This window comes from Boleophthalmus pectinirostris, unplaced genomic scaffold (assembly GCF_026225935.1).
Source record: "Boleophthalmus pectinirostris isolate CB_2022bp ecotype Guang Dong unplaced genomic scaffold, ASM2622593v1 HiC_scaffold_6, whole genome shotgun sequence".
Lineage (NCBI taxonomy): Eukaryota > Metazoa > Chordata > Actinopteri > Gobiiformes > Gobiidae > Boleophthalmus > Boleophthalmus pectinirostris.
The window spans coordinates 18,513,906-18,535,979 of record NW_026571447.1 but is presented as its reverse complement, the minus strand read 5'-3'; the positions used below and the strand labels follow the sequence as shown (position 1 = coordinate 18,535,979).

Genomic DNA, 22,074 nt, shown 5'->3' with positions numbered 1-22,074 from the left:
CACTTACAGTAGTGGTAGCAATTAGATCTTAAAATCTTTATCAGCTTTTTATTCAACTACTAAGTGCTGTAAGCAGAACAGATCACAAAGATTAAATTCTTTATAATTTTCTCAAAAGGATTAATAAATATCTAATCTAATTCAACAATTCATGCTATTGGACAGTGAGAGTGACTTAGAGAGTATCTACAATTACACAGCCAAGACAGTATTGGCACTGAATCTACAAAGTGGTGGAAAATGCACGCCCCTTCAGTAAAAGTACAGTTATATGAATTATAATTAATGAGAACTGCAAGTACTGCAGCCAAATTTGTACTGAAATGCATGAAAATAGTAAATTTTGTATGCAATTTTAGTAGCATTTTAGATCAGCCTTTTATCAAGTGTTATTAATTCAACAGTTTAAAGCTGAATTAAGTGGTTTTGAACCATGATAAACATATTCTCTAAGCTCCCATTAATCAGAGCAAGAATTTGTGTTATGTGTGTTTTTGTACCAAGTGTAAACAACAGTGACAACAGTGAGACAGTCGTGCATTGAGACAACTGGATTTCGTGCCATATCCAGTAACTTCTGAGATTTTAAAGGTCCTATATTACACAAAATTGATTCTTGTGAGGTTTAAGTCATATTATAATGTTGTTACCTCATCAAAAACATACATGCATACGTATTTTATTTCATTCACACATGGTTGAGTAATCCTTTAATATTAGTTTGTCTAAATTGCCAAAGCTCAAAATGCACTGTTCCACCTTGTGATGTCATGTAGTGACAAGGGCTCTTACCTTTTGTTCAGTCATCGCCATGAAATCATCACCAAATGATTCCAATGAAGTATGAAGTATGAAGTCTAAAAACACAGTGGAGCACTTCCTGTATTACCACACATCACAAGGAGGAACAGAGCATTTTCCTTTTGGGAGAAGAACACTAAACTTTAAGAACCCTATATAATGTGCAGCGTTTGTGTGTAAAACATGTGTGAATGAATCAAAACACAACTCCAGGTATATTTGTGATGAGGAGTAAGGGCCCTTTAGGTGTAGCTAGCTTCAACTGCAGGGGTAGAATTATACTCAGTTATAGGGAGAAGAATTTGTTCTAAAAAGCTACAATTACCTGAAAAATCTAGTCTATTACAGTATATATATAATTACTCATTATTTTCCTGTTCTACCCCTGCCAGTAACCTCTTTGCAGAGTGGCACGGTGCTCATGACATTTTGTGCCCCAAGTCAAAATATTCAGCCTGACATTGCTTCATTATTGGCTCATTACACATTGGAAACACTTAAAATACAACTGTCAAACTCCTGTTCTCGTGGCACAAGCTCTTACTCAAACATAATTGCAGGGAACAGGGGTTGGTGCTGCTTTAACAAGATTTGTAGTTTTGCTCTGTGCTTAACTCCAACCATTCATCCCCTGGCGAGACGTGCCTGTAGGAAAATCATTTGAAGCTTTGTGGTAATAGGTGTCATTAATATCAGTGAGTCAGAAGCACCTCCAGCTCTGAGTGATGGAGGCAGCCTCACTCCCATTCAATATTTAACCTAGGTTTTTAGAGTGTTTGTATTGAGCAGCTGACAGGTGCAGCAGTGGAGAGCCTTTGTTTTGATTGGCTAATGATTCAGGCTTACTCCAGTTCACACCATGCTGTTTCTGCAGAGGATTTACAATGTTAAGACTCATTGGTTAGTCAATTGGGGATACAACTTCAGCAAATTTATGTGAAATATGAATATAGAGTTAAGTATTGGAATAAAAAGTACATATTCTTAGGGGTAAGTCAAATTCCCTGATGAAAGAATATTATGTCCAAAATTTTTTATGCTTAAAATGTATTTGAGCTACATACAAACTTTATATTACTTATATACAAACTTTGTTGACAGTTGTATCATGCAAATACCTTACCTAGGACAGACACACAGCCCAGTGGAGCGATGAGTGATGCAGGGGCAAATCCATAAGCAGCGAAGTTCCCCAGTTCACCCACTCCCATCAGGATCACCCCCATCCACCAGAGGGCAGATGTGTAGTAGGGCTTAGAGCCACGCTGGACCTGTCTCACATGGGTGTATTTCTAACAGCATAGATGAAACAGAACCCAAAGTGTTAAGTCAAGAGACGATGGCATAATATAGCAAATTTTGGCATTTCTTAACTGTAACCTACTGTAGAATAAATTTTTCTCTACTCATCCATTGTTCTTTTCAGTTTTTACACCTATTCAGTATAGCGCTATTATCACAGTTAATACATTGATTCACTAGATAGGCTTCAATGGTAGCCCACTTCTTTTCAGTCTGATTATAGCCCTTTAATAGTCTTTATTTCAAGCTATGTCAGAACAAACAGAAAATGGTACAGAGATTAATGCAATCTATACTATTTGAGTCTAAGATTGACTCATACAAATGAAAGGTTGATGCTTGAACTTGAGCGGGAAGAAGTAACAATATAACCAAGTAACTTTCTTCTAAACATGTGAGCTTCAATAAATGGAGCATGATCCACCACAACACTGATTCTCAGAGATCCACAGTTCCTCACAATACACATTCAAAGTTTTAACAACTCATCGACTAAATGTCCTAAATTATACATCTCTTTTGCTCTTGTTTTTGATTAGCTCAAGGATTCATCAGCTGCTTCAAAGTTGTTATTCAAAATAGAAAAACTGTTATATCAGATCAAAGAAGACATACTACTGATTAGCAGCAGCCCAGAGAGCTCAGAGGGGTTCCTGATTTGATTATGATTGCTATTGTGTATTTATAAGATAATTATCCAAATCAAGCACCAAAACCAAACCAAACATATATGTATATATAGAGACATTCTTCTCTGGTACAAAAGCACTACTGAATATTGTTACGGATTTAGCTAACATAATATAATAAACATAATTATAGCATCATAAACTGTCTGAACTGTCTAGTAAGAATATGATTACCAAAATATGCAAAACATTAACAATATTTTTTATTTGGTTATTGTTACTACTATTACTATTACTACTACTACTACTACTACTACTACTACTACTACTACTTTACAATAGTTTTCAAACTTGATTTTTGTACTAAGGTACAAGCTTGATCAGTATCAATTTGGACACCACAATAAGGACAAAAATGCATTTTTAGGACTATAAAATAAAATTACTACAGAGTTTCTATAAAATTAGTAGGTGGTCTTCTGACTTGTGGTGATCTCATCTAGTTATTTAGTAACGGTTTTATCATTTTAGTGTGTATACTCAACTCTACTTGCTTGTGTATGAAGATGAATTATTTAATCAATTGACAAGCTCATCTTATACATTTTCTATTTTGTAAACTATATCTCATAAACAGGCATTTGTTTAGTAATGTGTTTGGAAAAGCTTTTCATACTCATTCTTGTCAAAAGTTTGAATAAGAAAATTAAATATTTGGAGATGGTAATATAAATGTATCAATTTCTAAAACTATTGTTCCCACAGTAAACTCAGTGTAAACAAGTTTCTGCAGCCACCTGCAGAGACACCCTCCCTGCTGCTGTATTGTCAGACAGCTTTGGCTTGTACCTGTATGTTGAGGGAGATGCTGATGAGCACGTTCCCACAGATGGAGACAATGATTCCCAGAAGATAAGCCTGCGGAGAAACAACACAAAACATGAGAATCAGGAGTTGTGCAGATTGTCACACAAAATAATGCAAACACAACATAATACAGAAAATAATGCAAACACAATATAATACTCTGTAAGATTCAACTATCACCTCCCTGAGAGATCAGAGTTTTAGAAATGTTTTAGGAATCAAGATATTACTTTTGCGCTGTGGTCAGGTCATGGTACTTTTCTGGCTGGAAGTTTTCTCCATATGAAAGTTGCATTTATTTCAATTACAATGGTTGTCGTTTTAATGCTGTAAAATATTTTTTATTGTTGTCTAGTTTGTGTATTTTAATGTTTCATCAATAGCAGCTATGCAGCATTTTGCCTCCTGAAATTGATCCTATTCCAGTGTTTTTATTGCTACATGCAAATCAAAATATACACGTTCTTACTGTGAACCAGCTGGACAGTTATATTTTATATTCAAATCCTGAAAAAAAAAAAAACATTGAATGAGAGGGTGTGTCCAAAGCTTTTACTGGTGCTGTTTAAACATAAACACTACCGGTCAAAAGTTTGGACACACCATCTCATTCAATGTTTTTCTTTATTTTTAGTAATTTACATTTTAGATGCATACAGAAGACATCCAATATATGAAGCAACATGTATGGAATTATGTAGCAGAGAAAAAATGTTAAATAACTAAATATTTTTCAGCAAGGCAAAGGTTGACCACTTGGAATTGTCTTCTGTGTATATATATATATGTGTGTCCAAACTTTTGACTGGTAGTGTCTGAGTTTAATCCAAATTCCAACTCCACATAAGATACTGAACTTGGCTTATTCAAGTGAACCAGTACATCTTAAATTGTCTGTCTATGTGAAAAGGGAAAATGTTTGACTTTACTTATAGTGTTTATTCGAATGTTCATTCTATCCTTCCAAAAGCTTTTCGGAGACGAAGTCGGGTGCACTGCCACATTTCCTGAGAAAATTAATGCCAAAGGGAAATTTAATTTTAGGTCATAAACATTCACCAGTGTCTGTGGGTGGGAAGAGTTTATAACAAAATGAAAGTGTGCTGTGAGGCTGAGAGCAGATGATGAAAAACCGGTATAAAGTAACTCAAATATGACCTTGTAAAGTAGGAAATATCAGTCAGTAACAGCTGAGCTAAAACTATTAAAGCAAATGAGTATACATTATTGTATTTAACTTCAGTACCGATAACAAGTAAAATTATACCCTAAAGGAAGGTACCGTAAATGTTCATATTTTTTGTTCAATTCTGTACTAGAGAATTAAAAATTAATTGTGTAACTTTTCAGCTGGAGGATTCGTCACTTTCTTGTCTCCATAGTGATGTACCTAGAATGTTCCACAGTATGACTATAAATTTGAATGAATCTCCATGGACACTTGCAAGTCAAATTACAGGTTAGATTTGTGGAGAAGCGACCCCACTCACCATATAAATGTATAATGTTTTAGATATTTTTTTTGCAATAAATCACACCTCTAGTTGAATAAATGCAAGACACATTTGTTCAAAACCATACTGTGGACAACTTAAACCAAAGAATTTACATCTCCACGGAGACAAACAGGTTGCTGACCCCCTCCAGAAAAGTCACACAGCACACCTTTAAAATATTTGTACATACATTTGTATCTTTAAATTCTGTACTGGTTTTCTATGATAAGGTTGTGTAGATTACATAAATTAAATTTCCTCTGATTTTGCAATGGAAGAAATCAGCTCATAACTCCAGGATGATTTTCCTTTTACTGAAACTATATTTCCCACTGTTAATATGCTGTATTGACCACCTCTCTGGTTCAAGCTCCAGACTACATTAAAATTTGATGAGCCGTGGTCCAGAGTCGATAAGATGAAGTGGACCCAACAAGCAGTATGGCCTTTGCTCTTTGAATATGCCAGGAAAAGGTGAGTCTAATAATGATGTACATATTGTTCACATCTAACTGTTTATTAACCTTTGGAAATAACTCATTCTTCTCACTCACTGTGGACAAGGTTCCAAATGAAAACGAATAAAGGTGATTTGCTGCACAGATGAAACACTGTGGGTGAAATATAGTATTTGTCAGTAATGATTAAAAGCATTCACAGCTAAACCACAAGTATCTTATTAATACTATAAGGATAGGCCTGTTATGACAACAAATTTCAAAGCGAGATATATTGCTACAGAGAATGTAGCAATACAGAACAGTGTACAGAAGTTAGTTATTCAACCCTCTACAGCTCAAATCTTATTGTACTACAAGAAAAAAATACCCTAAAGAAAATGTGCACATGATAAATACTGAGCCCCAAAATATACTGTTCCAACTTTCATATTTTGAATTGTAAATTGATATAGTAATTATTGTGACAGGCCTATCTAATGATGTGTTCATCAGTTAAATCTTGTTATTATTTCCTTATACATATATATATATATATATATATATATATATATATATATATATATATATATTATATATATATATATATATATATATATATATATATATATATATATTATATTTATTTATATATATTATATATTATAAAACCAATCCAGCTTTAATCACAAACTCACAAGCCAAACTCATCATCTCCTATGAAGTTCATAAGCCCAGTGGATTTGTGGGTAATTTCAGATTCAGCCCAGCACTCAGCCCTCTCCACAGTGAGTATTAACCAAACTTTTCAGCTCATACTGTACGAGTGCTCTCCTTCAGACTAGAGCGAGTGTACTGACAGGCAAACATAACCACCAGGGCAAACAGGATTTAGACTTTACTTTTGTTTGCGGTGTCTGAAAAAAATCACAGGATAAACCGTGTACATTTGGAAAGAACATCTTGTGTTACTGAATGGTGAATGAAAATGCCTCAATTCATTAAAAAAACTTTTTCAATAGAAAAGTTATTTCCACTGCTGCTGTATAACCATTACATAACACTATAGAAATTCTAAAAACAGTCAACCGAGAAATGGGAATCAGAATTGAACATCATAAAAAGCCTGATCTTGTCTAAGCTAAGCAAGGCTGGGCCTCATTAGTACTTGGAAGGGACACTGCTGACAATATCAGACGCTGCAGTGGGTGCAGTCTGTCCTGAGGCAAGACACTTCACTCACATTGTCTTCAAGGCAGAAAGCAGATTGGCAGCCTCATTTCTGTCAATCTGCCTGAGGGCAGCAGTGGCTACAGCTGTCGCTTACCACCACCGAGGAGTGAATGCCTGATATTGTTATGTGTCTTTGAGCGAAAATAATATGTAACATTAATATAAATTCTGCCATCTTTGCTGCAAGCATTGGCCTAGCCTTCCATATACAATTGTAAAAAAATAAACTAAAGAGATATGGATCACTCCACTGGAGCACTAATGTTGAATGCAGTGTCAGAATACATTTGTGTCAACACTAACTCCAGTAAAATGTCTTAAATGTCTATTATACTAATCTACAGTATGCTTTCAGTCGATGTGAGACGATAAAACCCTGAACTGTAAATGACACATATTATATTGTTATTCAGTATTGGAGCAGTTTTTAATAAATACATGTTTAATGACCTTCTTGTAAGAACAGTTTTGTCCATGACCGCCGTGTTGAGAATCTAAGCCCTGTTCAGCTCACACATCTGCACACATCAGGTAGCGAGACACAGCAGACTACATGTTATTTCAAAGACTAGCCGTTTCAATGGTCAGCATGGAAACAGAAAAACAGAACTGGGTCAGACAGGAACACACTCACAGTGGACAATAGTGAGAGGAGAAGGAGGACAGACTGTCTGACAAAAATTCAAAGTGTGAGGTGTGCTACATCTCACCTTTGAATGGACCTATATCTTATATCAGACCCACACAGAATGCTGGCCTTGTGCATTGTTTGTTTGTGTGAAATTAGAGCGTATGTATTTGGCAGCTCACAGCGGGTGCGAAGTGTCAGTGCCAAATGAGGCAGAAGGCTGTGGACTGAGGAGAGAGAAGAGGAGGGAGAGGAGAGAACAGGCCTGAATAAATTTGAGAAAAATCAATTGGACTCCATTTCTCAGAATTTTCACAACCAATTTTGTGATGCCATTGCTTGTTCTAGCCAACAGAATAGAGAATATAAATTAACTAATGTATCTGTGAGGTCACTGTAGACTGCACATGTATTTTAATGACATTTTGAGCATCTATGCTATCAACCTTAATCATAAAGCTCTTTAAACATGCATTATAATGGAGTAATAGTCTATCCAATCCACTTTCTTTAAATAGCACATTTCATAAACAAAACCGTTTCCAAAGTGCTGCACAATACAGATTATATAAATTGTAATTTAATAAAAGGTAGAGTTGTTTAATGTCATAATGTGGAGAGCAGTGACAAATCCACAGAAACAAGCAGGTGATGAACCCCCAACCAAAAAAGTTACAGAGTGCACCTTTACTAGGACTATAAATATATATATATATATATATATATATATATATATATATATATATATATATATATATATATATATATATAATAGACTATAAAACTAGTAAAATCTAATAAGAGCAAAAATACCAAGGTAAAAAACATGAAAATAAATGGTCTAAAATATGCAGTTTATATATGAAAGTCCAGACAGTGAAGTTGTGTATAATGATAGAAAGAGCAAACACAGCAGTGGGTGTGCCTCAGAGGTCATCTTACTTAGCAAACAGTTCACACTCTATTCAAACCAGTAACAGACTTGTATCTACTGAGAGTTACAATAGACTGACATACAATGACTTGGGATATGATAGAAAAGTTTGTGTGAATACTGCTTTGAAAAATATACCGTATTACAGTACAAATGTGGGGATACCATCAATCTGAGTCCATTGACTTCACAGCTACTGAAATAATCTTCCATTTCCATAATTGGTTAATGGTGATTAAACTATTAGTAATCATCATCATTCAATAAAAGCCTAATTTATTTTGGACCTGCTGTTTTGTTTTTGTGTGTTGCAGCAATTGCAGAAGGCAGACATCACTTGTTAGATTAAAATGTTTTGACATTGAATTCTCCCTAGGACCTTGTATTACAGAAATATCTAAAGCTGATATATTAAGATCTTTCAATTGTCTTGGTAAGCATGTTTTATTACTGACATTTTAAAATTGATTTATTCAAGTGTACTGCAAATAATACAATTATGTATTTAGTGCTTTCTAAAAGGTTTTCAATCATTGTGTCAACTTTAATAGTTACTTTAATTCCCCTCCTGTTTAGTGTGACTGCAAATAGTCAATAGAGACTTTTAGAGGTTTTATAAAGGTGCTCAGCCTGAACAGTCCAAAAACTGTAATATCCCAAATGACCTTCTTTATTATTCACTAGAGGGCTCATATTATGTTATTTCAGATTTGTGTTTTAATGATGTACAAATACAAACCTGGACTTGTGTTTTCTTTAATTCACAAATGTTTAACACACAAACCCTGCATATTTAGGCTAAAATCTTCTCTCCACCTTGTTCCACCTTGTGATGTAGTAATACAGGAAGTGCTCCACTGTGTTTTTAAACTCCATACACCTTCACTAGTATCATTTGGATACTTTCAATCCTGGAATTTCCCATCTTTACAGAACAAAAGGTAAAAAGGTAGCTGTTAACTTGAAAACTACTGCTTCATGACATCACAGGGTGCACAGAGCATTTTAAGCCTTAGAAAGGCAGACAGATGTAATAATAAGGATTACATAAGGATTAATAAGGATTACATAAACATGTGTGAATGAAACAAAACACAACTCCTCGTATGTTTTTGAGGAGGTAACAACATTATAACATGGCTAAAAGCTCACAGTTTAGTTTCACTCCAAACTAATCAACACAATGTATCTTTGTTATCTAAGATTTTACAAAGATCTATAGTCCAGTTGCACCCTTTTTCATTTCAGTTTCACTTCATGGTTTAGTGAAGTCTGTAGTTGTAAGTTTCTCCACAGCAGTCCAGAAGCTGATTAAACTCTCAAACTTTCATTTTACAAAGCCAAAAGTTAATTTGGAACAAAAAGCTGGACAAAGAGACCAAATAAAAGAGATGGAAATAAACTGCATTTTGCTTAATAGTTAAACACAAAACATCTTTTATTCCAGTAATTTTAAATGAGTGTTATTGAAATAGCCTGATAAAACACTAAATCAGCCTTCTAAGGTTTGTCTGCAAATATATGAAAAAGCAAACAAATAAACCAAACCTTAATAATTAAAAAATTACACTAAAATATTGAATTCATAAAGCACATTTTAATGTCCTGTAGCATACAAGAATCCCATCCATTTCAAACTCCGTGGAGGTTAGTTAATATTAAATTTGGTAATTGTGACCATTGACTATTTTGAATCATCTTGTAATCCTATTGGCCATTTTGGCAGTTAGTTATGTTGGATATTGCCAGTCCTTTAATACTTAATACTTATGACTAGGCGATAATTACTGTATCAACTTATCATTCAATATGAGTATATATATTTTTTGCAATATTGGGGATTTTTGTTACTATTAGGTTTACTGTCTGTTAAGGATAGGGTATAATAACTATTGCTTAATTATGTTATTTATCTGTTGCTGCTCATGGCTTTTAATGATATTGTCTAGTGAAAATTGGTTTATCTTGTTTTACTGTTGTTGTGTAAGTGGGATAAAGTAGTTTCAATATTATCGTATATCGCAATATATCTCTGTAGCAACATATCGTATATACATATTTGAAGGCAGACATACATATCACAATAAACTAGCAATATATTATACTGCAGATTCATATCTAAATAGCAGCTAACGTCTGACTGCATTTGACCCGGAACACTACACCCTTTATGTCCTGGGACAATAGGCATCTGTCTCACTCTGGAATGGGCTGATGTGTGGATGGAGCCTCCACTGAGAAGGTGGGTGCGGGAAGGCAAAAACATAACATTCAAGTTGTGCAATATCAAAAAAAATATGGAAATGGCTGTTTTATTGTTGAGGATAAAGGCAAATTGTAACAGCTTTCTCTTCTTGGTAATGAGTTTTACATTGAATTGCGGAAAGCACTTACCATTTTTATTGTCTTGCTAACAGGTCATACGCAGGCATTTTGTAATACAAGGATAAAACCTTCATTTTTTAGAATAGCGATTTTAAATACAATGGTTATGGTCCTCATCACTGTTATTATGATGTCCCCTTCCCATGCACAAACGCTTGTGTAACTAGCAAGTGTAATGTAGCCCTTTGCTCTCCCACTCTTATGCAGATTCAAATTCCCTTCATGTTTATCTGTAAGTCATTGTTGATCTGTTTTGGTATGACTATGTTTTTTCAGGCTATTACATAGAGAGAGAGTGACAGATCAAGACAGAAAAGGCCACAAAATGAATGAAAGGCGTCTGACAATAGGTCTTGTGTAAAGGGCCTAAACACTTGTATATTGTTCTAAATATCATAGCTTTTTATTTGTTTTTTGTTCATTTTAAATGTGTTCTGTGTAAGTTTTGGTGGAGTATAAGTCACATGCTTGGAAATTTGCACAGAATGTTCCACAGGTTTTCTCTTTAAGAGAAGACCTCAGCCTCAGCCTTGGTTTGTGTGCTAGACATGTATGAAATAAACCAAACACAACAGGTATGTTTGTGATAAGAAAACAACATTATTACACAGATCCAAAAACAGCGTAATATGGACCCTTTAATGTACTAGTATATGTAAACCCCATGTAATAACTCTATAACTTCTAGCATCTTCTCTAACTTTGGTATCCCACTAAATTGAAATGAAATGCATATATATTCAGAACACATGCACAAGGGGTGAAATCTGCTGCAAACTGTCTGAGAAGTCCTACTTTATGGGTTAGGCTCCTATAGGAGGTGAAGGAGGCGGGTGATGGAAGACAGTTCAGCTAAAAATATCTGCAAGAAGAATCTATCTATTGAAGGCACTGAGTTAAGTTATGGAAGCCCCAAGGAAGAAGAGAATCAACCTGCAAGTCACTAACACAGGGACATCAGCAGTTGGTTATCTGTTGGGAATCAGCAATCAGCAATGATTTTGTTAGGGTCACTTTAAAAAACACAACAGGTGGCAACCCCAGTACATCTACAGCCTGTTTTCTTTTAAATTTTAGGGACTAAAGGCTTCTCAAACATGAAAGACAGAGCAAATTATAACATTTTCATTGCTCACAGTTTTTTTTAAAGATGCACAATATAACTTTTTGGTTGGGGTCCATCACCTGCTTGTTTCTATGGATATATCACTGCTCTGCTTTGAATGTTTCACAATATGGCATTAAACACAGATCTACCTTACATTTATCCAATTGCAGATGGTTCTATAGCCCAAAAGTACTTTGAAAAACAAGCATTCTGACTGTGAGAGGAATTGCCTCTCCACAGATCTGATTTGGTCTCAATGAAGATAGAAAGGTTTAATACCATACTTCACTCCAGATAAATCCAGATAAAGCAATAAGATCTCCAAGAAGAAAAGCATTTAACGGACCCTCCACCAGAAAAGTTACACAATACACCTTTAACTCTTAATTAATTCTCAACCAGCTGTCTTTGTTATGGGCCTTTTTTTGCCAAAGAACTAAAACCAAATTTATACAGAGAGCTTGGAGTACAAGGTAAAACTTAAATCTATTTAGGTCTACTTAGTTTTTGCAAAATTAGACAGAAACAGGTCAAACACGCTTTATATAAGCTCTGTCAAAACAAAACAAAACAAACAAAGACATTAAGATATAGGATATCCAACGCTGGTAAGTATAAACACATTGAATGTCGGAATAGCCTGTTACACCCTTTGCCAGGCCTACCTGAAGTGGGTTTTGCAGGATCTCGCCACTGAACGCATCAGCTTTCATACTCGCAGACGAATTTGAGGTGTTCATGTTTTTTTTTCCAAACCAACGAGGACCATAAAAACCTCGAGACTAAAATCGTCTCTTCCGCTGTCCTCTTTATCCCATTCCGCTCGGCCCACGTCTGTCCTCTTCAATGGGAATAAACTGGGAGAAAAAGTTCAGCGGAGACGCGCGTGTGGACCGCGCTGTGGCGGAGCAGCACGTGACGTGCTAAAGCAACCAATCAGATGTGAGGCACTGTGTAGCACGTAACAACCTGTTATGTTATGTCCGACACATACACTTCTATCATGACAGTACGAATATTTAACATAACCTTCATGTCGCATGCAACCATCAAAAGTAGGTTATAATAAATAATAAGCAAATGTAAAGCGCTATGGATGCATCACGTGGACTACAGGTGTTTCCAGAGATGCGCATGAAGCGACACAAATTAACATAGATTAATTACATTAAACGATTTCTATTTAAATCCGTAAAATTACTCCAATAAATGTTAACATCAATGTAATGCCCCTTATACACAAACAAATATAACCTTACCCTACTAATGTGTTATTTTATGTCAAAAAGCTCTTGTATTGTGTAAGAGCCGGTGCGTTTCAGACCTTCTATCACTTATACCAAACATACTAAGGTGCTTAAAGGGTCTTGTCAATCACAAAACGAGCCAACATGAATAAACTTCTCAAAGAACCTCTTGATTCAAGAGGCGTTGCCTCCTGCTGGACATGAGGACAACTACAGCCAATGTAGTTTGTGCTTGGGCAGGAGCCATTTGAGCGTGAGGAGCTGGTCAGACTGAAGCTCTCACAGCAGCAGGTGTTTCATTGTATGTTGTTATTATGTGTTTTCATCTATTTGCTTTTACACAGCTTTTGAATAGAGATATGAAATGGAAATGCTGTAGATCAACATAACTAGTAATATGCAAACCAGGCACGCCACAGCAGAGACACAAGCAGGTTGGTTTGAAGGGTGAATTCATGCTGTTTTGGTGTAGTGTATCTCATAAACAGTGATGGAAGGAATACTGCTCAGATAATGCTGCTTCCTGCTGTTCTAAGACTATGAAAAGGTGCCTTTATTGATGAGAAAAATAAATCTTCAGTTCCCAAATAAAAGGGAGGCTAAAACAAAGGTCACTATAGTCAGATCCAGAGGTCCTCTTTGCCCCATGGACCATGGCTCAGATCGCACAGACAACAGGTTCGAGGGCAAAGTTAGTGTAGAACAATTTCCCTTTTATGTTGGTTATATGGTTACCTTATTTAAAGCACTTGAGTCTCCTGTTAAGTTAAGCCAAGCTACTGGTTTGATAATTAAAAATGCACATAAGGCCACATACATCTGTTATGGTATTTTAAAGTGTCAAAAGCTTCAATGTGCACATGTGTATTCCCTTAGAGTCTGCTCTCAGCATCAGCCCCTGTCGTAATCACCATCAGCGCTTATTCTGTGATTACTGCAGAGGGAGGCGACTTTGCTTCAACATCCTGTACCATTCCCTGTGCAACACTTTACACATGGCTTTATGAGTTTGTTGTACGTGATGTTCACTGTCTTTGCTTGATTGCACATTATTCTGCCCGGAGTTGTCCATTATTTTCTTTTCTCTTCTTTTCTAAAAGAACTTTCAATCTGTGTTTAAAAAGTCACTTATTACACACTACATGCAGAGGCATTTTTGTTCATCTCATTCAAAGTGATAATTTAGGAAAACCTTTTTAGTCTGATTAATTCAAGTTAATAAGTGAGAAGTTTTTGTGTGCTCACTGAACCTACTAAACCTAATGGAGGTGGTAACTACAGAATAGTAGAATAATTATTAGGGTTGAAGAAGACCATAGCATACACTGTACATGCAATATTAGTGCAAATTTTAATATTTGTATCTATGTTGACATTATATCAACCACTTGGTGTCCCATTTCATTTTGTAGCCCTTCCATAACTTTTTGTATATTTCCCTACAGTAGGACTGCAATTTGAAAAATAAAGAAAACTTGATTTATTATTATTATTATTTTTTTCTTCAGAGATTTGTTTAGTGAACATGTAGTTGTCATGTAGAACACAATAATTGAGTGGCTGACAATTTTGCTTTCTCGGTGCAGCGAGATGCAGGTTAAATGGTCAGTAGGCCAGACTGAACTACATATTGGGAGCTGTCCTAATTTGTGATATTTTAATTTGAGGTATGTAGGTGATGGAAATTGTTGGACTCATTCCTAAATCAATTTTAGAATAACAAACAGTATATTTTAATTAATGACATTAGTAAAACTGAAGTCTAATGCATATATGGTCAGTGGACAAATAGCTTCAACAGTCCTATTTATATTTATTATCACAAACAGGCTTCTCATCCACTTGTGTAAACAAATACTTGCTTCATTTATGAGAGAATGAAGCAAGTTGGTATTGTTTCTACAAAATAATTCTTGGTAAAATGATGAATTGGTACAGATAAATCTTGAAAATACTGTGTTCCTGTCAAAATGTCATTTAAATTGAAACACTTGAGAATTCCCAAGTCCTGATAGCTGTGACAGCTTTTTCAATAATTAAACTGATGATGCGTGTTGAGAAGGGATATGTGATGTGCGTTATTGAGCCTATTGTTTGAGGAGAAGCGTTTATTTTTCACTGGATCAACACCACAATCCTCCCAATACTATCACATGTGAATGCCAACCAAACAGCTAGAAAATATATGAACTGACAAATGCTGCAAGACTCACATATGTATCTCAGGGCTTTTATTGTGTTCAGGTTTAGGTTAATAGACTAAGTAGGATTATGATTCATGTTTTCCCAGAGATAAATCCATCCAGTGAGAGGCGTTTATATAAAGCTGTCTATATGACTCCAATAGGAGTACATGCATTCAAGGCCGGGGATAAGCAGCTCAAATCCAGGCTTACTTGACATGGTGAAGAATGGAAGCACTATAGTTTCAAAAGTAGTTTTCTGACAAAAGACAAAAATATGGCACAAAACTCAACTACCATCCGAAAGTATTGGGATACTAGTCTACTATGTATTGTTTCATATTGATTAGCTTCAATACTGTTTTAATTTTTGAATAGTAAAGGTTCCTTTTATTCACATCAGATATATTTTTATTTACATAAAATGTGATTTTTAAGATAAAACCACCATAATTTGCTGCAATAGATGTAGAATCAGCTTAGTTAAAGGAAAAAATGCAATACTTTGAGGGTAGTTATTTTCATTTACCTGTGTTATTATGCAGTGCAGTACTTCTAGAGACATCAAAAAGCATTTCAACTCAGCTGTTGCTTGATACTCCTGTGTAAAGAAAATAGTGCTGCTGTTTAGCATAAAACACCTTAAGTCTGAGTATGTGCAAGCACAAAATGTATATTACAAACTCAAGCACCTTTCCAATCATTGACAAATCAATTTAGAAGGTTCATGATAGGTGGTTTTCCCAGGATCAAATCATAAATAGATGCTACATTATTTATTACAATAAAAAATAATATTTTAAAAAAAGAACTTCATATAACATACTCAGCAACTATTATCAACAAACTCAAGACAGAATAAGATTAAATATTTCGTGTCATTATTACTAGGCAGTTATTAATTGCTGTTCTAATATAACCAGCCCAATACAAACAACTCCACCATGACTCTTCATGTGTTAAAATATCTTACCTTCAGTCTCTAAAAGGCCACCGGGGGAGAGCGTGCCCACTGCTGTTATCTGTGAGTGAAACAGGCAATAGCACCTCCTGGGCCTCTTCACTCCTGTCCAGCTTCAATTGTTGGAAAAACCTGGTGAAATATTAATGGACTGCTGCCTTGGAGGTAGAAACCCATTAAGAAGTAAACAGTGCTTTTGGCCCATGGTTATGTTTCCAAACAAGTGTTACCGTACAGTTTGTCAAATATAAAACACATTTAGAGCTGTTTATTGGTTTAGTGGACTACTGGCCCTAAGTTTGATTCAGTGTTTAAATGTCAGGAGAAATGCTGTTCTCACATATTGGCTCACTCTGAACGCAGTGATGTAGCTATAACTTTGGATAATGAGCAGCTAAATGTGGCTGTGTCCTCTAATGTTCCTATGGAGCCTTTTAGTGTTTATAGAATGGCTGCAATCCAAAGGTGGTGCCATAAATTTAGCAGGCCATAATTAATTTCATATAGAGGAATTAGAATTAGGCATAAAATATTATAAGTGAATAACAATGCACGATGGATTGAGACAACTCAGAACAAACTCATCTAAGTCAAAAACCAAAACAAACGAACTGAGAAAGAAGATTTTTTTTAAATTTTATTTTATAAGCCTGTTTCTGTGTCTGTTGGAGAGTTATCTAATTGTAAAATAGCACAAACATAAACTCATAGGATTTGTGTAGGGCACTTTCATCTGTTAAAGCAGCAGACAGGTCTATTAGTGATAGAGTGATAAAAGGGGCCGATGCTGATGAGGTGGACACATCTGAAAGCACGTGCTTTTACTTGTTTGAGCCTTTGATTCACTAAAATATAGAGCCCCGTAGTGAACGTTTGTCATGAAGAGGTGGTTATTGGCAGTGATCCGATCTAATCAATGAATCACTGTGCTCTTGAATATAGACGTGGCTCAGTAAAGAGTACAGAACAAAATCCAAAGTGTCTAATGTTTTACATAAAACTGTGCGCCAGCAGAGCGTCAAAGATTAATGAAGCCCTTAAAACTTTTGGTTAAAACTCAACATTATTGTAAGCGTAATTCTGGTCTGTCAGAGCTGAGCGTGAGTGACCCAAATAACAAAATCTCCAGCATTAAGAATTATCATTCCAACAATCTATGCCATGTATTTCCTCATCTTCTTTAGAAATGTTTCTAATGACAAAAAAAACGGCTCACCATGAATGAGCACAATGTCAACACATTCTTCTTTACGCATCCCTGTTCTTCCTTCTCTTCCTGTTTTGATTCAGGTAATAGTCCTAATGGCTACAGGTGTCATTGGAGCTTCGCCTGAGTGAGGACGCACTTTGCTTTTGATTGGAGAGACTCTCCGCATCCTCACGATCAGCGCTGCGCCTCGCCCTCGGCTCCGCGTGAAGCTCGTGGTGAGCTCGAGGGCGGTGCACGCGAGCTACGTGTTGCTGCGCAGCAACAGATAGAGGAGAGACAGAGAGGAATTCCCTCGCAGTCCGCTGCCAGGGCGTGTATATCTCTGATCCATACGGACTGTGCTTAGCGTGGCGGTACATGTAGCCGCGGGAGGCACACGGAAACCATGTGAGGTCAAGACAACAGTGAAGAAGCGCGGCTGTTTGGAGGAAATCGTCAGATCCTCGGAGATACGAGTTGTGATCTGTCTGCTCTCAACTGCACAAAGGTCTGTGCTTCACAGATGCAACTTCTCCATGCAAATGATGGCACCGCTCGAGCTGAGCCGCGTCTAACTGAAGGGGTCTGGCCACGCTGAAGTGAGTACCGCTCTGCTGTCGTGCGTTTGGAAATTGGCACATGGTTAAAGAATAGAACAATCGTGTATAATGGTGCGTGGAAAAGCTTTGCTTAGTGGCCTAATTGGTCAGATTGAATGGAATTACACAGAACACAATGGCAGTAATTTTAAGACTGTCCAAAAATCCTCGTGGGTTTGTAAGACAGGCTTTGTCTTTCCTGCCCACCATAACGTTCAACTCTTTCAGTTCAGGTTCACAGTTATCTACGAACAATAGGCTTTATATGATTTGCTTTATACTCAAGTAGATAATTTAATATCGTAGAAAACAAAAAGGAAATAACATGTAGACAAACACCTTGTTATTTTGATTTAAATATCTAGGCTACCACACAAGAGAGTGAATTTTAAAGCATAATGACAATAGCATATAATAGCCCATGGTATTCTTTTGACCAAACTCCCATCTTTTGTCTCCTTTAGTGACCACCTGTTTTTCCTGACCTCTCCTTCTCTCTGATAGACATGACGGGGCACATCCTGGCTGAACCAGTCCACGGCTCTCGAGGTGAAGACACCTCTGCCATTCGCATCAACGTGGGAGGTTTTAAGAAACGTCTTCAATCTGACACTTTATCCCGCTTCCCCGAGACCCGACTGGCCCGCCTCCTTCAATGCCGTTCCAAAGAATCCATCCTGGAGCTCTGTGATGACTATGACGATACTGAAAAGGAGTTTTACTTTGACCGTAACCCGGCTTTATTCCCTTATGTCCTCAATTTTTACAACACTGGCCGGCTGCACGTCATGGCTGAACTTTGCATCTTCTCCTTCAGTCAAGAGATCGAATACTGGGGCATCAATGAGTTTTTTATTGATTCTTGTTGCAGTAGCGCTTACCACTGTAGGAAAATGGACCAGGATAGGGCCGATTGGGAGGACAGAAGCGATGAAGGCAGCACTACTTCGTCTTTTGACGATTTATTAGAGTTTTATAATGACGCATCAAAGTTTGACAAGCAGATTTTGGGGAGTGCGAGGAGGCGAGTCTGGCTTATGCTAGATAATCCAGGTTACTCTGTGGCCAGCAGAATCATCAGCATACTGTCTATACTGGTCGTGATTGGATCCATCGCAACTATGTGTATGAACAGCATGAGTGAGTTCAGCCTATTGGACAGTGAGGGACAACCCAAAGAAGACCCCCGGTTTGAAACTGTTGAACATTTTGGGATTGGCTGGTTCACTTTGGAGCTCGTAGCCCGCTTTGTTGTTGCTCCAGACCTCTTGCAATTCTTCAATCATCCTTTAAATGTTATCGATCTCATCTCGATACTACCATTTTACCTCACGCTGCTTATCAACCTCGTCATGGAAAGCACCCCAGCTCTGGCTAATTTAGGACGAGTGGCGCAGGTTTTACGTCTCATGAGGATATTTCGGATCTTGAAATTGGCACGCCACTCTACCGGACTCAGATCTCTAGGTGCCACATTAAGAAACAGTTACAAAGAAGTGGGTTTGTTGCTGTTATATCTGGCAGTTGGGGTGTCTTTCTTCTCCGTCATGGCTTACACAGTTGAAAAAGAGGACAGTGAAGATCTGTCTACCATCCCTGCTTGTTGGTGGTGGGCAACTGTCAGCATGACCACAGTAGGATACGGAGATGTCGTGCCAGTTTCCATAGTGGGCAAACTCACGGCCTCAGCATGCATCCTGGCTGGCATCCTGGTTGTAGTGCTTCCCATTACACTGATTTTCAACAAATTCTCACTCTTCTACAAAAGACAAAAACAGCTGGAGATCGCTATGAGGAGTTGTGATTTTGATGAAGGAATCAAAGAAGTGCCATCTGTGAATCTGAGGAACTATTATGCACACAAAGTCAAGTCACTCATGGCTAGTTTGTCCAATATGAGCCGGAGTTCGCCCAGTGAGCACAGCCTGAATGAATCCATACATTGAAATAGACCGAGGAGCTGTCCAGAGTGCTGAACCTGAAAATCCACACTTCCACCACTGTCTCTGTCATTGAGTGCAATAATGTGTCCATCTAATGTATGTGTGTCACTATGGGAGTAAATGAGACTGAATATTTCACTGTGCTTTATCTATAATGGCTTTTGAGCAACACACTGTTACAAATTGTTAAAATGCTAAATGACTTATGTAGTTGTTTTTACTGTCCCTCAAAGCCAAAGTGGAGTGAAAATTTTGTTTTGTCTAATTCTCATTTCCTCCACAGTCTATCAAAGCCTTTCTGTTTTATTTCAGACTTAAATATTTTCATGATTTTCTCCTTGAGCAGGTAAATTTGACAAAAAGCTGATTTCAAGCACATTTGTTGTAAATGGGAATAAAAAGACTACATGACAACAATGTGGACAAGAAATAACCTATAAAAAGCAATTTTTGTACATATTTTATACTTATAATCAGAGCTCTCTGCATAATCAGGAACTTAACCAACTTTGTTAAAATGCCAAAAAAAAAATCATACACGATAATGCTTAGTTTTTGTAAGTAGTTATCTCTTCAATATTATTATTATGTTTTGTTTATTTGGCTTTGTGGGGCAGTCCAGTCCTAGACCGTGTCACTATGTAGTCCACTCGGCTCTTACTTGTTGTGGTCAAGTGTGTGTTTTCCGAGTGATGTGTATTTGTGATGTTGCAACAAGTTTTTCCAAGCGTGTGGCTAACCTATATCAACAGAGCCCATGAATGTTTATTGTTCAGAAGAGAGAGGCATTCACTGTCTTCCTAATATTGATTGAGATGTACTAGTGTTAGCCCTGGGGAGTGTTTATGCATTGACTGACAACAGATCTGACCCGGTGTGACAGGCGCAGCAACAGGCAGCCGGAGATGACAAGACCAATAAAGTTATACTCTGAGGACTCCATGTTTTATTGGTGTAAGTAATTGAACAGAAACAGTTTGCAATAACTCAATATGTTTCAGTGATAAACTGCATTATGGGATATTTTTGGTGTAAAAGTCCACGTTTTATGGGAGTGTCTGTAATGGGGAGCACACCAAGACCAAATTAATGCTCAGAATCAGTTGTTCTTTTAGTAACTGAAGTTAGTCTAAAGGCACATATACCATGTGGTTCTTGGCTGATTACTGACTTGAACAATTATGCTTTAACAAATTACTCTTTACAGTTAACAGCACGCTGGAACTCTGCCTTTTGACCAGCATTAAAATAGATTTATAACTCAATGAAAGTTTCTCACTCAATTTGAAAGGGCATTGACACGAATCAGTAGCTGTGAAGAGCACTCTGTTCTTTTGTAATTGCATTTAAACTAGGCAAATGTGAAATTTTTAGACTCAAATCAAGAATACAATAAAATCTGTAATTATTTGTTTTCCTCCAATATAAAAGGTTGTGATAAAAAATACTTTACTATTAATTACTTTGATTACTAATGTTTTGTGTAGAATAACCTACAATAACATTTAGAATAAATAAGACCCTTACCTATCTAAAGTTTCCATAAGTGCAAATCATTTATGCACATTTCAGTAACACTGCTCCAGTGGAGATTTCATTTAAATTCTGTGTTTACACATTAATATGCAGATACACAGGTAACATCACTGGACATGAATATAATTAGCTTCAGTCAAAGCAGACTGGCTCTCACCTGTCGACTAGAGCCTCCCATGGGATTTGACAGTGAGTCCCTGGATAAACTAATTTCAAATGGAGGTGTATGTTTTGACAGAAATTTAGATATTTTTGCATGAAATGATTCAATGTACTGCTCTGCTAAAGGCATATCTTTAAGAATGGACAACAAGTAAAAGGGATAGACAGACTCACTTAAACAAATCCCATAGTTTTAAAGTATTAAGTTCTTGGCCCATTACTGGCTTCAGAAAAATACTGCTCTGTACTATAAAAACATCAAAATGTCTTCTAGTGGTGTATATATTTTTCTCAACAACTGTGCGTTACATCATTCTCCTCTTGTTTACCCTGAATCTTGAGGCTAAGGCTCTTGGGAGCACATCCAGGATGCCTCTGTCCCAGAGGAGTTGTGTGGAAATGAGTTCACAGCAGTATACAGGTGACATTTGGAC

At 36.7% G+C, this 22,074-nt stretch overlaps 2 protein-coding genes across 2 annotated transcripts in view; one reads left to right on the top strand and one right to left on the bottom strand.

The window, feature by feature from the left end:
* Positions 1–12,657, bottom strand: part of LOC110171747 (NIPA-like protein 2) — a 28,440-nt gene extending 15,783 nt beyond the window's left edge. The window contains exons 1-3 of the mRNA XM_020937517.2: positions 12,486–12,657; positions 3,582–3,650; positions 1,925–2,093 (exon numbers count right to left, since the gene is read on the bottom strand). Coding sequence (XP_020793176.2) covers positions 1,925–2,093; positions 3,582–3,650; positions 12,486–12,560 — 313 coding nt within the window. The 5' untranslated portion in view covers positions 12,561–12,657. The remainder of the gene's footprint in view (positions 1–1,924; positions 2,094–3,581; positions 3,651–12,485) is intronic.
* Positions 12,658–17,918: 5,261 nt separating this feature from the next.
* On the top strand, positions 17,919–19,945 carry LOC110171861 (potassium voltage-gated channel subfamily S member 2). Its single transcript, XM_020937657.2, has 2 exons — positions 17,919–17,999; positions 18,504–19,945. The coding sequence occupies exon 2, from the start codon at positions 18,506–18,508 to the stop codon at positions 19,943–19,945; it is 1,440 nt and encodes a 479-aa protein (XP_020793316.1). The 5' UTR covers positions 17,919–17,999; positions 18,504–18,505.
* The last annotated feature ends 2,129 nt before the right edge of the window (positions 19,946–22,074 follow it).